The following is a 16,315-nucleotide window of genomic DNA, read 5'->3' as shown; positions in this document are numbered from 1 at the left end:
CTACAGACAGGAAATGATGAAACAGGTCATGGCACAGATATATACTGATGTGGGACACAACATGCAGGGCACGCATACAGATGACAAATGTCTGGGGAGCGCACGATTTAATCCCACATAAATACAAACAAAACGGAATATCAACACACAGGACGTGGGTGGAGGTACTTCATTACTGACCCACGTTTTAAACTCTGTGCCATGCAAATACAACACAACAGGCCTTTGTCCTAAAACAACACCAGACATTACGAAGCTGAAGTCACAGGGAGCTGGTGAGTGTCAGAGGCACAGACAGGAAAGTTTACCTACAGACTCTGGTGAGGTGACCACTGTCTGAATAAAGCGAGATTATCGTAACTGGCTGAGAAGGAGAGGGGAGCGAGCCAGCTGCTGCACATCTGCTTCAGAGTGGTTCAGATGGAGAGACTTATTGCAGGAAAGGAGGTTGTGGTAAAATCCAGAAACAACGTTTAGACTTACTGATTTCCCTTCATCTGTATGGTCATTTTCGGTTTGTGTTGTTGCTGAAAGTTGCCACAGGTTAGGAAGACTGTGTATCCGTCTCCATCAGACGCACAAGAACACTTAAAGAAGCAGTCATTTTGGAAAGTACGCTTTTTCCTGAGAGTCACATGAGAAGATTTTACCACTCTATGGGCCTCATTCACTAATACGTGCATAGAAATGTTAATACTTTATGTATGAAATAAGTGTGTAAAATTAGAGTTTGTAAGATTTTGTTTTTTACCACCATGCAGAGTTTAGTAAATCAGAAACATTTTAATTCTTGAAATCAGCATACGGCCACTATTTCTCGATGTAAGGAAATGTGTTTGCTAGAAGTGTATCATGAAGTAAGCGGTGAAATTGTGTCTGTGCACATATTAGTGAATTTCTTGGTAGCTGAAAACAACTGATAAGCCAGTTGTCACTTTCTTCGAACAAAAGATGCGCTCTCCCCTGAAAGCATTAGTTGCAATATCTTCCAGCAAGGTTCAACATCTGAATACCTGCTTTTAAGTAAATCACGGTCTTTTATACACTCTGCATAAGCCATTGATTAACACTGGCCACATATGCACACATTCATGGCATTAGAAATTGGTGAGAGCAGCCCATAACTTTAGGCCAAGTCAATGGAAACAATAAAAACCAAAACTTACATTTCAATATGGACAATCTTATATGCTGAGTTAAACATTTTAAAAATGACAATAATTAATGAGGATGAAAGGGCTTCAGTTTCATAGTTAGTTAAAACATTTGGCCACTGGTAAATTAACTTTTTAAAATATTGTTGTCTATTAAAGGGGACCTATAATACTTTTCTGTATTTTGTATCTTAAAATAATAATAATTAGGGATGCACAATATTGGGTTTTTTTGCTGATGTGCCCACATAAAACAACTCATTTGGCCTACAACCGATACCAATATTGACATATCCACTTTTTGGGAAAATTATGCAAATTTCCCCTCTGAATTCTTTGACTGAATAAACCTCTTTATATGTATTCCTAAACCCCGGTTTATCTTTCCTATCATTTAGTTAAAAGGTGTGTGTTTACATTTTCTACGGCAGTAAGGCCTTCAGCATTTGCGTGTATGCCTGGTATAAGGCAGCCCAGTCTTTATGCTAAGCTAAGTTAGCCAGATGTATGGTATGTGAGCAGTATCAATCTTCTCATCTAACGCTTTGTAAGAAAGTAAATGAGTGTATTTCCCAAAATGTCATCAATGATAAGAGTGCGAGGAATTGTGTCAAACTTCTACTCCCTGTCATTCACACACACACACTGACAGGACGCGGAGAGTGAGGCTGAACGTTGCACAGAGGCGTTCATCCAGCCGCCTTCTAATCAAGCCCCTGTGATTGGCTGAGCAGTGCTTACAATCCCCGCCCACACAGAGCTTCAACTGGTGCTCTCTCTGTCCGTCACGCTCCCTCACTTGCCCGCTACTTTAAAAACGAGTCAAGCTTTCGCTCAATGTTGGCGAATGAGTCTTCACCCATGTAGTCAATCTGGCCTGCTTCCCAACGCTGCTTCCTCTCCTCTGAGGAAACCTTCTGTGGAGGAGGAGCGATGGGCACCGATTGCTCCCTCACATCCTGGTGCAGCTTACCCTGCGTGACAGGCAGAGGCAGAGAATGAATGAATCATTACACAGCTCTGGAGCAACACTTTATAAGGACTGGTTTCCCTGCTTTCAGCCTTGCTCGGCTGGGCGCTGTTTTCTTCCTACAATCACCACAGGCAGGCATTTCGTCACCAGAGTCAAAGTACAAACAAGACATTTTGCAACACACTTGCAGCAGATAAGAGTTTCTCAGATGATGAAAATAGTTTATCCTAACAAGAAGAATGGCTGGCCTCCTTTAGTGCACATACACTCAATAAATAAATCAGTACCAATCAAACAAATGTCTGTAGTGAGCAGGAAGCACATTAACAAAGGTTTATGTGTTGGAAACAGGATGTCTCATACCAAAAGTAAAAGTCAGCTCATTGTGTATGAGTGCTGGCGGTTTCTAGTTTCCACATCACACTTATGTAAGCTGTGAACAGGCTTCCCGCAGATCCTTAAAAAAGTCTTAAAAGGCATTGAATCCATCAATCTGAAAATAGGTCCTTTATTGGCATTAAAATGTCTTCTAAAAATGGTTAGACAAAAACGCCGAATGCCTCTTGCATTATATCACCAAAGAGTCATGTTTTGTGTTACACTGAATATTTTAAAAACAAAATCAATTTTCTCTAACCTTAAGTAAATGACGTTGGTACATGCTCCCCCCCCCCCCTATTTGATTTTTTTTTTTTTAATTTTTTTTTTTTTTAGTCTGTACCTCTGATCACATTTCTGCACACCATCATTGCAGTTATTATTTAACATCATTAGCGTAGCTGCTTCACAATGCTCATACTTAAACTGACTTCACAAAGTGCTACATGGGATAAATTTAGACGATAATTAATTTATTTTATTTTTATTTTATTTATTTTATTTATTTCCCTAATTTAGGGAGGTGAATGTAAATAAAAGGAAGGATGAAATTCATCCCTCAAAAATAAATTAAATTAATTTATAATTTATAAATGCGCCTCTTGATTGACGTTTTACAGAGTGCTGTGTGGCCGGTTAAAACAATAACACAATCAGGAATATTTGGCAAACAAACTAAAAATCAATATGACCTGAATCGAGTTGTATTTAATCTCCTCCTTATCATCGCACTTCCAGCTATCTCAGCTAAAACTGTGTGTGCATTCTCACTGCACATTCCTCCTTTAGAAATACCAATTCATGATTTGGAAAAGGCTTACACATGGTTTTTGTGTTTACACATTATTTATGCATCTGGCCCCTGGTCTGGTGTGACCATTAACATATATGGTAGTTAAACTTTAGATAGATATCGCTGTGTAACATTACAGAGTAAGTTCACTCAATCTCAGTCAGGTTGCTTAATAGAGATGTCTTAAAAGCAACTGATTTTTTGACTTTGGGGAAATTAAAGATTTATTGTGCCATTATCCTGTATTTGCCACTCTTGGTGACTGAAAAAAAGTTGCTTAGAGTCACAAACAATTATGAAAAAAGTCCCACATTTCACACCTCAAGTTTAAAAAAAAAATCAGCCTGATCCAGCGCAAAACAGCTCTGTATAAACTTGTCACAAGACACAGGATGGCACAGCTTCAGGCAAGTGGGCTGCAGCTTTTGGCAGCTTTCCTTTTTTGACTAAACCACAGCTATTACACTGCTGCCCTGTTACGACAGGCAGCATGGCAACTTCCTGCAACTCTGTGAGGGGAGTGAGCAGTTGTTGGAGGAACGGCATCCTTTACGTTTCAGTGACAACAGCGAGCTCATGCAGTCATGACGCTAGTGAGCGGACTGGAAATACCAGCAGCTACAAACACCAATTTGGCACCAGATTGGTGCTGAGAGTGTGGAACAAATTTACTTTTTGTTGTTATTGTTGCAACTCAGATAAGCAGTATTTTGGAGCTTGAGAGGGACTAAAAAAGTTTTAGTACGTGGCACTTTTAATACTTTGTAAGTGGCAAATAGACTTACATATTTTAGACTCCTGCAAGAGAAAGGAGCGTTCACCCGGTAATTACAGGTTTTAAAAAAAAAGTCAGAACACGACAGTTATGCAACAGGCTAACCAAACAATCACACGCATTTACAGCCGTCCTCGTTTATGTTTCAGCACATGCATATCCACCATTACCACATCTAGAATGGGAAACTTTTCGTTATCACACTCAAACATCACAGTCGCTGACGTACCTCCTCGCTTGCCTCCACAAAGCCGCTGCTGAAGGGAGTCTCCCCGTAGGCCTGCTGTAGTAACGGCAGCACAGATTTGGCGTACACCTGCCACCACATGAGCAGGTAGTCGGGGTGCAGATGGCACTGGTCAGGGGACAGAGATTGACCTTTGACCTCGCCCCTCTGAGCGTCGTAAGAGTAGCTCCACGGCTTCACCTTTCCTAGGAAGTGCACCACCTTGGCGTCGTGGCCGTACCTGTGAAAACACAGCAGGAAAAATGCCTCTGTAGAGTGCTGCAGGAATTATGTTTTTTTAGTTTGCCAACCCAAAAGTTAGCGCCGCCGTGCTTCCCTTGACTAGGGTGAAAAAGTCAAATGTACCCAGCGGTCAATTGACTTCGGTTACATGTTTATGTTGTAATAAAAGAAAAAAGAGGGGATCTTTCCCTTTAACAAAAAGGTCTATCTCTGTAGGGACACTTTCATAACAACCTGAGCCTGTCAGTGGCAAAAACAAGCTCTTTATGTGGACACAACGTGCACAATTGATGCACAATTGCTCTGAGTAGTTACACTGCAGCCTGTTTCAGGGCTTTCAGCTGTAGCGGCCTCACACAATACTTAACCGAGTTCAAAAGTTGCTGTTCCCATTAGTCACTCAGACACAAAAACATGGGAAAACAGGGTTCATGTTGAAAAATACCACACTTTAACCCAGCTCATCAACAGAGGGAGAGAGGCAGTACAGATTTTAACAAAACACAGAGTGTTAGCTTCAGTAGTTTTGAGGCAGGTTTTGGCAGAATGTGTGTTGTCCTTTGTCTGAGTCGCAGCAGCTTCTTGTAATTCAAAACCCAACCAAAGACACTGACACAAATAAACCACCTTTGAACTGACCTTGGATAAGCTTTGGGCCTCCTCGACACACAAGCACCATGACGTTTTACAAGAAAAGCTACAAAATCAGGGGAATAACGGCTAAACATGAACATAGAAACGTGTGTGCTTGTGTGTGTGTGTGTGTGTGTGTGTGTGTGTGTGTACTGACTGTTTGAAAGCTGGCAGGTAGGAGTAGATGGCGATACTGCTGAGGTTGTAGATGAAGGGAAGGTGTTTGGAAATATCTGCCGTTGCCCAGGTGTTAAAGAAACTGTTGAGAACCCCCTGATCTCCACCTGCAGACATGGACACACATAAATGTGCTCAGAGTGATAGTTTTAGACAGAGTTTTGTGTTAAAGTGGAGCAAAATGAGAGCTGGCTTGGAGCTCTGGTTTGGCATGTTAAAATAAATAAACAGTAACAGTCATGTCACAATGATTTTGCGTTTTTGCTGAGCGAAGGCAGGAAGGAAAGAATTTATGTTTTTAATTCCAGTAACATTTACTGGAATCTGACATTTCTTCTCTGTCTGCTGAAGTCCTTTAACCCTTTGAAACCTGGATTGACATCACCTTTCTTGTGCTACATAAGTATTTAAAGTATTTAAACATTTGTAATCCGAGTAAATTGGTTTTGTTTTCTTTTTGAAAAACGTAAAAAAGGCAAAGAGCAAGTTGGCAAGAACTGTTTCACAAACTGTAAGACAATATGGGATTTGGAAACATTTTTTTTTTAAAAAGCTAGGGAAACAATTTAATTACTAACTAAACTAAACTAACTTAATTTGTAGTAAAAAAAAAAATGTAAAGGATTATTTTTTATTGTTAAAGCACTTTTTCCAGGTATTTTTTTGTTTGTTTTTTTCACCTTTTTTCTTCTAATTTTTAGGTAATTTTCTTATACTTTTTACCTTTTTTGCTATTTTTTGTATTTTTAAAGTTACTCATTACCTTTTTCTCATGTTTTTAGAAGAAATTAAACCAATTTGCTCACCTTTCAAAGGGTTCAGACACACTGTAGTGCATACCTGAATGGTCAACACCACACACACATACCATACATTCCCACAGACTGTGTCCTTTTTGACACCTATAAATAGAAACTAAAAAGGAATGGTGAAGAGAGGAGGCTGCACGCAGCCAATGACAACATACGGTTAAACGCTTTCACACAGACGGCAGATGTCCGTGGCACAGTGTTAACGGCAGACAAACAGCTGGGGTGAGGTGGCAGTGTGAGGACAAGGTTAGATCAGGACAGAGTTAAAATTAGGACATATAGTATATATGAGCTTGTAGATAGAGAGTGAGAGGAGTTGCAGTAACTTCTGCTGATTAATTGCACAATTTAGCAACAAATACAAACTTTTCCTCATCCAAAAAAGTTGAGTCACACCTACAGCCGATTGGTTGACTGGTTCATGTTCTCGCTGTCCAATGACAAACAGGAGTTATTACAAAAGTAGAATATAGTTATGTAGTCTGAAACTTGTTCATTCAAATATGCTTCATGCAGCCTGTTATCACTGCACACTTAAGGAGTTAACACTTTAAAATTCCTTTTAAATAATGTGAAGAACAAAATGCTGGAACAACTTTACTTTTTATGAGTAATTAACTTAAAATGTGTGTTCATAGTCACGGTAATTAAGTACATTACCTTAGATAATGGTGAAAATTTAGCTGGAACAAATTAAATGTATGAGTTATCAACTTAAAAACTCTTATTTAATTATCGTATTTGTGAACATAAAAAGAAAGGGGTAAAACACTTGTGTCTCACCGTCAAAGCTGCCGTTTTCGCTGCAGAATGTGAGCAGCTTCTCGTGCGTCTCGTTGGACGGTCTGAAGACAAAAACCCCTGAGTTAAAACAGTCCGGCCAACCAGGATCCGGCGCTGCAGATAGTTCCTCTCTCTCAAAGAGTTCATCTATATTTGAGAGCACCTGAATGCATAAAAAAACGTTGCTTAGAGACATATTGAGTTTCATTAGTGAATATTTCCATATTGGTCATTTGCAGAAAAATGCAGAAGAACGTAGCAAAAGCATCAATGAGAGGTGTTTAAACTCAATGCCACTTGTCATGCAGCGGATATATTATATCTCTGCATGGACCAGACTGTCTCATGTTGTGATCAAAGGCAAAACCTAAACTACTTTTTAACCTGTTGTGCATGTTTTTCGGCTGTTGTTGGGTTTTTGTCTCACCAGTGTGTCTGCGTCCAGGAACACACACTTGCTGTAGCGTGTGAGAGTCCAGCAGTGCAGTTTAGTGAACGTTACTCCCAGGTCTGGACGTTTCATCAGGGCTAAATGAGCTGCGTCACCCGAGTCCATAACATCCACCACACACACCTCATCAAAAATGGAGCGTAGTGCATCTCTGCAACACAGACAGTGTGGTTTGTGTCAGTGTGTGTGTTAGATATTGACATTAGTGGAATTTTAACCTAACATCAGTGATGTGTGCAACCTGCAAGGATCTGCAACATGAGGTCCTACGAGAGCGACCAGCTTCCTGGTTGTGTTGTGGTTTCGTAGTGACTGGCCGAGAACCATCGCTCCTTTGGCGTAGCTGTCGTTTGTGGCCAGCGTCACAAAAGCTTCGTCTGTTTGGAGAGACACACACACTTATCAGCCATGTTATCACATTGGTTTCATTACTTCATGCCTTTTTTCTCTTTTGACAGTCCCACTTGTATCTATCTGCCTTTCCACGTCTTTTAAGAGCTTAAATTTGATATGTTTTTCGTAATCTTTATCAGAATAACCAAAGCTGTTTGAAAATGACGGATTATTTGGTGTGAATTGAAACACTTAAAAGGGAAGTTTAAAAGTTCGTCAAGAAAATTTCTTTAACACAGTGCTTTTTAATAATATTGTGAAAAAGTAAAAATATGATAGTTTATTGCAGAGCAGAAACCAAAATTATGAGTAAAAATGATGAGTAATAATAACTTTTCAACCAATAAATAATACAGGCAAAAATTGATGTAGTATGTAAAAAGCGTTTTTTTTTAAGTACATGTATTGAAGTAGTTAAACTATATTTTTCAGTAGTTGTTGGTGGTTCAACTACAGTCATGTCCGCATTGGGGATTCAAGCAGTCAAAAGACATTTTTGCCATTTCTTTGGGTAGCTAATGGCAGAATTTACCACCAAATTAGGGCTATAAAAGGCAAAGAATGATTTATAATTTTACTCTGCAATTACTGCTCACTGTAGTTGAACCTCTGAGCTGCCTTTTCTTTCATCCTGTTAAAGCATGCACATTAGTCAGGCAGCCACATTTGACCTTTCACCTTTGTGTAGTGTGTGTGCTAAAGGGTGAGCATTGTTCAGTGCTCACTGCTCACACAGGCAAAGTGTCTTCATAGATTAACCCCCCAAATCTTAGCATGAGGACGAATCACTGTGGCCATACTTAAGCAAATACACGACACTGACTGCCTCCACTGATAAGACCTACTTTTTTAATAAGAAATGTTCAGGGAAGTTTTTTTTTTATTGTTTTCGAAGTTACCTGGCTAACTGGGTAATCCTGGTGCAATATTTCCAGACAGACTGTGGTATTTATTTTGCTTTTTGGTTTATGAATGACCTGAACATGTGGGCTCTTTTTTTCTGATAAACTCAATTAAGTGGCTTTTTTTAAAACTTTTTGTATGATTTAGTGTCACATATACATTATCAATTTCATCTTTTTTGAAGTAATTTGACTAACTTTTCCTGAGTAGCTTTAATTAACCTAATTTCATTTCTCCCTCGGGTAGCTTTAGTAGCTGTAGTTCAACTTCTTGGTAGGTTTCAAGCCTTTGCTTTGCTGGTAGCTTCCCAATCATTGGTGGATAATTTGTAAAAGCATCAAAGCCAAAAAAATTACACAGTAAATTCTGTACAGCCTCTTCTCCCCTTGAGAAAAACTCTGTATTTTAAGGCTCACATGTTGCTCAGATTAGATACATTATCACCAGTTATGTAAATGTACAAATTTTCCCTGTTTTTACTGCCTCAAAAGATACTGTTTGTGCTCTCACATGTGGCTGCAGCTGCTTGATTTCAGCATTTATATTTAAATATGCTGCAGTGGTTTAACTTCCCTAGACAGAAATGGTTAAAAAAAAATGAGTATACTTTCTGCCAAAAACTTGAAACTCAAACTATCGGTGCCTCTGTCTCTTAATTTGATGCAAAACTGCGTCAAATCAGTGCATCAATTTCTGTTATTTCCTTCACGACAAGCGTGAACCATCCCATACACTGTCCCATCCAGTCTTTACTGTATAACCCACTGCACCAGTACAAGTCTGCCCAGTTCATCTGAAGGCCCATTGTGTGAAGTTCAGTCTGATGAGTCCCTCTATGCATACATTAACGACAGCAGGGGGCACACTGTGTTTATGCTCGAGTGAAAGTGGGCCCAGAGCCAGCAGATAGTATTCATCAAGCTGAATGTGTGTGTTGCCGGGGGGCTTCTGGGAAAGCTGATGAGAGGGGGAGTGTGAGTCGGTTGCTATAGGGTCCGTTTCAAGGAAAATGACTAAAAAGAGTTTAAAGGCCCATCTCGCCTCCAAGGTCGTACAGGAAGCATGTGTTGTGTTCCCACAGTTATGTGTGGCTACAGAAAGTCATGTGACCTGTTCACCTCTGGGCCTGACAGTTTCATGAGGACTGATATTTATATATAACACATTCTGGTAAATCAGTTAACATTAATGTAATCCGGCATGAGTGCACCATTTTTAAAACATAATTGAATAAATACATGAATAATCTAGGAAAATGTACATTCAGATATGTTGTAATGTCAAATTTTTGGTTGGTATGCAAATAAGAGATTGTTTTCTGTATGTAATTTCATGTTAATATGATGCTTGCAGTAATACAGCACTCTATTTTTGCAGGTGGTTACTGTAATCAAACATTTATTACAGTAATGGGTTATTTTTAAAGCTATTTTTCACGTTATAAACGCGTTAATAGTAATACATTATAAAAGGTGTGACTGGCCTTTTATCATATTAGGAAATTAAAAAAAACTAACTCAAAGGCCACACATTGAAGCGCACGTCCGCACAGAGAAACATCTGCGTCAAGTTAATTAAAGACCCCACATTAACCCAGGAAGTTAACAGATTCTCCTTTAAAAAATAAAAGCATACACAAGCTATGTAAGACGATGGGTTTTTCATGGAACTGTTCAATATCCTTTTCATGATCACTTTATCATATTTTCTTAATCAATCATTAAGTCTAGAAAAATATTTTAAAAGTGCAAGTAATATTTGTCCCAGAGCCAAAGGTCATAAAATCGCTTGTTGCTCAGAAATCATAAATATGTTCTTGATCCCGGTAAAAATTGCGACATGTTACAGTCCCTGTGATGGAGAATTTTAAGAAGTAGAAATAATAAGTATGAAAATAACAGGTATGTTAAAATATTTTTTTTTAAAATATGTGCATTATACTAAAAAGTATAAAAGTATTTGTCTATGTAAAAAAAATTGGAAATATAAAAAAAAATGTTGTGCTACAATGTACAGCACAATATATGCATAAATATTTTTTTTTAAAAAGTCTACAATTTGTGCTTCATATGATGAATATATATGCAGGATGATCTAAGCAAGAATAAATTTGGATACATTTTTTTAAAAAAAGCTTTTTTTATCCGGCCAACAGTCTTAAGCCAACACATACACACATTTAAGAAGCTACAGGTTAATGTTTGAGATTTTTTGCTAATAAAGAAAGAACTTACTGATTATTCGATTAGAAAAAAAAATTAGTTTCAGATTATTTTTTTGACAACTGACAACTCTGTTAATTGGCTAATCATTTATGGTTTACAATTTGATTATGCACAATGTTATATGTATATGTTTACAAACATATACATATAAACAAATTTCAAGTTATTTAGGGCCTCCTCTACAAAGAGAGGCCTTTAGATTATGTAATAATGCAGGTGTCAGCTTAAAGGAATAGTTCAATATTTTAGGAGATATGCATATTTGATTCTCTGAAAAGAGTTGTAGTAACTGTAGATATGAAGCTACAGTCAGCAACTGATTTCCAGTCTTCATGCTCAGATAAGCTAACCGGCTACAACCTCCATGGAGAAACCATGTTGGTAATGCAATGTACGTAATTTCTGCCACTCTGTGACACCCTGATGTGCAGTGTCACAATCTAACCACTGACTTCACTCTGACTTTACTTTGGCTGTGTAGAAATCAGACCTCAACATTACAGCTGGACCATTATTGGTAGATATTATCTTGTTAAATGTGTTGGTATTTGCATAAAAGTTGGCTTTTAATTTACAAAAAAATAAGTAATTTTCAAGAAGTGACATCACTGAAAAATAGAGCTGCAACAATCTATTGATTTGATAATTAATTAATTTGTTTGAGTATTTTTTTTAAAGAAAAAAAAGACTAATTCTCCGATTCCAGCTTCTTAATGTTTTTTATTTATTTATTTTGTTTGTTTGTTTGTTTGTTTTCGGACAGTAAACTAAATAGTGTTGGGTTGTGGACAAAACACTTTGAGCCTGCCACTTGATCAACATTTTTTTTCACAATTTTCTGACAATTCATAGACCAAACAATTAGTTGAATAATTAAATAATTGACAGATTTTCAATTTCATTTCTATGTATTTAGGCCTATGTGATGGATCATTTTTTAAACATCATTATTGATATAATCAAAACAGTTAAAAGTGGCGCAAAGTGCAGTCTAAATGAAACAACAATTAATTCAAATTATATCATTTTTAGGAAGCTATTGTATTCTCTTTCTCAACATAGTTCTCCTTTTACATTTTAGCATTTTGTTACTCAACACCAGCTGCATCCAAAGCGCTTTAACTTTGAAATTTGTAACCGGAAGTGCTGTATTTAATAGTGGACAGCTTCACTGTGGTCCAAACCGCCGCAGCAACTCATAAAATCAAACATCACAACCCTAAATATGTCCGCAGTATATAATATAACTCTAATAATCAAAACACGCTGCTTAATTAATGTCCGTATGCGAGCGTCAGTGAATATCGCAGCAGGTGTTTTCTGCAGCGTTTAATAATAAATTCGCGATATTTCAGGAGGAGAGGGCAGTTCGCGCAGCCCCGGTCCGGTCTGGAAGCGGTGGCCGTGTTCCGGTGTCGGTGCGGCGGCTGCGGGTGCCCGCGGAGCCCCCGGTGCGTCTTACCCGACATGGTGTGATGAGGAGAGTCAACCCGGGGCTCGGGGGTCGTGATGGGGCGGACGGAGGGTTTGCACTGCGAAGGGCAGAGTCTCAGCAGCTGAGAGCAGTCCAACACAGGAATTAAGCCCCACATTTTCCGCGTCATGTGACCACTGACAGCTGACACGCCCCCTGCGTGCAGATACCATATTAAAGTGTAATACCACAGTGCTGACATGCAAATGATTAGAGAGGAAACCCAATATCCGTCACTTCAAGACTAAAGTGAAGCTGTACTTTAAAACACTAAATGGACAGACGAATCAAAAAGTCATCAGGACTATGTCATTTAAAATCCCTTAAAAATCCCTTTTCAGTTTTTTGTATCCTATTTGCCAGTCATTTGAGTACTTTTTTAAAGGCCAATTTCCTGATTCCAGCATCTTAAATGTTAACATTTTTATTTTGTTTTCTCATTTGCCTATGAAAGTAAACTAAATAGCGTTGGGTTGTCGACAAAGCAGGGCATTTTGAGGCTAGCATATTGGACATTTGGAAACACTGATCAACATTTTTTCACCATTTTCTGACATTTCACAGATCAAACATCTAATTGGCTGAAAAATGATCAACACATTAATTAACAATTAAAAATAATAGTTAGTTGATGCAGCCCTGTTATGTGAAGTTTGGGGCAGATGGGATCATGTACAATAGTTATAAACCACTTCCTGTTTGGTAGCAAAACTTGTTGATTGGAGGCCTCGTCACTTCCATGCTGTTTGGCAAAAACTCAAAAGCTTCGCAATTTGGCATCCCCCACATCCGTAGATGCTATTTACCAAATTTGAATTAAATCATTAAAATCTGTAGGTGGAGTTTGATAGCTGGAAACAGCAAAAAAATGCCCTGAAAATGAAAATATTTAAAATATTATTCAAAATAACTCACTTCCTGTTGTGTTTAGGACATTGCTGCCCACTGACTTTTTTTGTAAGTATTGAGGTGAAACATGGGGCCTTCCAATCTATGATAAACATCACCCAGGGGTTGGTTTGTTGAAATTTTGTAGGGGGCGCTACTGAGCCATTTTGTTATACCCAAACATGAGACCTTGAAAATATGTAAATGTTCTGATGTGTTCTTTTATCAGTAGTATTTACTATGCTTTCTTTAATGATAACTGAATAAGTAAAAAAATCTTTGCTAAACACACTAAAAGTAATGTAAAGTACTGCATTTACAATTTGAAACTATTAGCATCAAGTTATACTTAAAGTAACAAACGTGAAGAATACTCTTTATGCAGAAAAATACTGGATTGTGGTTACTTTAAACAAAATTAGATTCATGATTTATTTTTTGTTATATTATGTATTCATAACCTAAATCTGCAAACTAGTAGGCCCAACCACTGTTGTAGATTTGGTGGGTAAGCAGGGGGCACTTCTCCGTCAATATTTAGAACATGTGCAGAACAGATTAGTTCGAGTTTTGAATTAGTTATGCCTGATAACAATCTGGATTTTGTCTTTAGAAGAACAAAAGCTGAAGTCAGAAATCATAGTTAATACAATGTGTGTCCTGTTTGTTTCAGTTTAGGAAGCGTTTGGCAACATGCAACAACACCGGCACCCTGACCTTTGCTACACCGCTCTACCTTTCCAAGACAAACAGGAAGATCCTCGTTACCTCAGCACCTTGAGTCAGCAGCACCGCTGAGTGGACGTGGCTTCACATTACAGCTGAACGAAGCATCAGAGGCTCAAGAAACCCGGACATGCAGGTGAGTGTGGGGATGGACACACCCAGCTATTATTACATCAAATATAAATAAGTAAAGATTAAAGACAAAGTGTGTAATGCAACAATGTTTTGACGTTTTACTTAAAGGGTAGGTCCATGTTTTTATCCAAGTAGCTCTGAATGCAAAGCTCACATGCACTTAACACTGAAGTTATGAGTCACAGTAATGCTCAACTGATTGGGGTTTAACCTTAAAATGCTTTTTTGTGCAGAATAAGTGCAACGGATTTTCTCCCCAATTTGCATTAGTAGGTGTACAATATTTTTACAACCAGCAACTTAACAAGACATGGCCCAAAAAATTGTAAAAATAAATAAATAAATAAACAAACAAAACAAAAAAAACAAGAAAATTACCTTAAAAAATGTGCTGACTTTTGTTTTTTTCTTTTTTTTTGCCAAAACCTTTCACCAATTTCTTGCAATCTGTGCAACATTTCTTGCGAAATTGGTCATTGCCTTTTTCCCCCATGTTTTCAAAAGCAATGTAACCAATTTTTTTCAGGTTTCAAAGGGTCAAATAAATTGTGAAAGGTGTCCAAATGCAGCACAAGAAAACTGCTGCTGATCTAGGTTTCAAAGTCTTAAAACTCTATAGAAATTCAGATTTTCTAATCTCTTTGTGTTCATCTATGTCTCTATGGTTCCCACTCTATTCTCCTTCCTGCGTATGTGCTCTGAGTTGCCAGTAAATAATGCAGGAGGCTTATGAGAAAGTCTTTGGCTGGCTGTTACACTTTTACACCATCAACTGATCCTGGCTCAGGCTCCACAACGTAAAACTGTGGCTGGTACATCAACGGCCGGAGGTGGAGCGCTTGCCTGAGACCAGAGGGTAACCGGAGAGCACCTCGGAGTCACAGAGTGAAACTGGGCTGATCAGATGTCTGAGGAAGAGAGCCCTGAAGGGGAGATGGAAAGATGGAGTCCTTTATGTGTGTGGATTCAGAGGAAATCTTTAGATTCTGTGTAACTTTATAGCAAATGGGTATAAAAATGTCTTCAGTATGTTTGTCTGAGACAAGAGAGAAACTTTTTGCACAGTCTTGTGTCTTTGTTTCAGCTGATTATGGGACTGTGTCTTTTTGAGCGGTGGCGAGGTGAGAGGAGAGACTGACAGGTAAAAACAGAGAAAAGGAAGTGAGACGAAGACAAGAAAGGTGTAAGGAGAGAGGGAGAAAGCTGTTTTTTCTACTTTGGACTGGCCTGCTCCGGACTCTAAGCCCTTCAGCCTGCATGGGACTGCATGTAAGCCTCTTAATTCTATTGTTTCCTTACATTACAGTTTGTATATTCTCAAACACACAGTGCGGCACAGTGTAAACTCTAATATACTGTATTGACAGAAGAGGCGTCCTGGCTTAAACTTACTGGTCAAATGACACTGATTTAGGAAGAGCATCTCTATCAGTCCTCTTAATATTCCAGAAAAAGGCATATAGACAAGAAAACAAAAAAAAGAAACATAATCTGCTGCTGTTTTAACACAATACTGTGTGTTGGAATAAAGAGTGACTGTTGCAGTAAAATGACATTGGTGTTGTAAAGTGGGGTAGTTTAATTGAAGTGATGCAGTTGGCTCTGTGCCTCAGGTTACAGCGCATTGTGCAGCAGTGAGGCAAACTGTGCAAGCAAACACAGGCCTCATGTTTTAAACATGTTTCACAGAAATGCAAAATGTGTGCACGGTTTGTTAAAAACACGTGACAAATCATCATGACACTAGAAATGCCCCGACAAAGAGATGCAAAGGAACTGCAAAGCAGCACAAGAAAAACTCAAAAATGGGTAAAACAACCACCAAGAGACACAAAACAACCAAAAACGTCACAAAATTATCTCAAAGAGACATAAAATGACCACAAAAAGGTGCATTACATCTAAAAAAGTTTGCAAAAGGCAAAAAAATGACGCAGGTGGCACACAGACGGGGTTAAAAGCTGCAAAGTGTGTATGTCCTGCTCTTACGTAGGAGAGGTGGGGTGACCTTTTGCATATCTGTGCCCAGGGGCCCATTGTCTGATAATTCGCCCCAGTATTAAATGGTAACAAAATATGCCCACCAACATAACGAAAGCTCCCAAAAAACATATATCTGGTTGTTTCATCCATGCAAAAAAAAGAGTATGAAAACATCTAGTTATAGTTTAAC

The 16,315-nt window shown here is 38.4% G+C and overlaps 1 protein-coding gene across 1 annotated transcript; it reads right to left on the bottom strand.

Moving 5' to 3' along the window:
- Positions 1–1,346: 1,346 nt before the first annotated feature.
- Positions 1,347–12,523, bottom strand: LOC121954056 (glycogenin-1-like). Its single transcript, XM_042501378.1, has 7 exons — positions 12,382–12,523; positions 7,640–7,775; positions 7,375–7,549; positions 6,948–7,110; positions 5,333–5,459; positions 4,303–4,540; positions 1,347–2,128 (listed from the first exon to the last, which is right to left on the bottom strand). The coding sequence occupies exons 1-7, from the start codon at positions 12,521–12,523 to the stop codon at positions 1,961–1,963; spliced, it is 1,149 nt and encodes a 382-aa protein (XP_042357312.1). The 3' UTR covers positions 1,347–1,960.
- Positions 12,524–16,315: the final 3,792 nt, after the last annotated feature.

Source organism: Plectropomus leopardus, chromosome 14, assembly GCF_008729295.1.
Source record: "Plectropomus leopardus isolate mb chromosome 14, YSFRI_Pleo_2.0, whole genome shotgun sequence".
NCBI lineage: Eukaryota > Metazoa > Chordata > Actinopteri > Perciformes > Serranidae > Plectropomus > Plectropomus leopardus.
The sequence above is the reverse complement of the archived record's forward strand: the minus strand, read 5'-3'. Positions and strand labels throughout refer to the sequence as shown.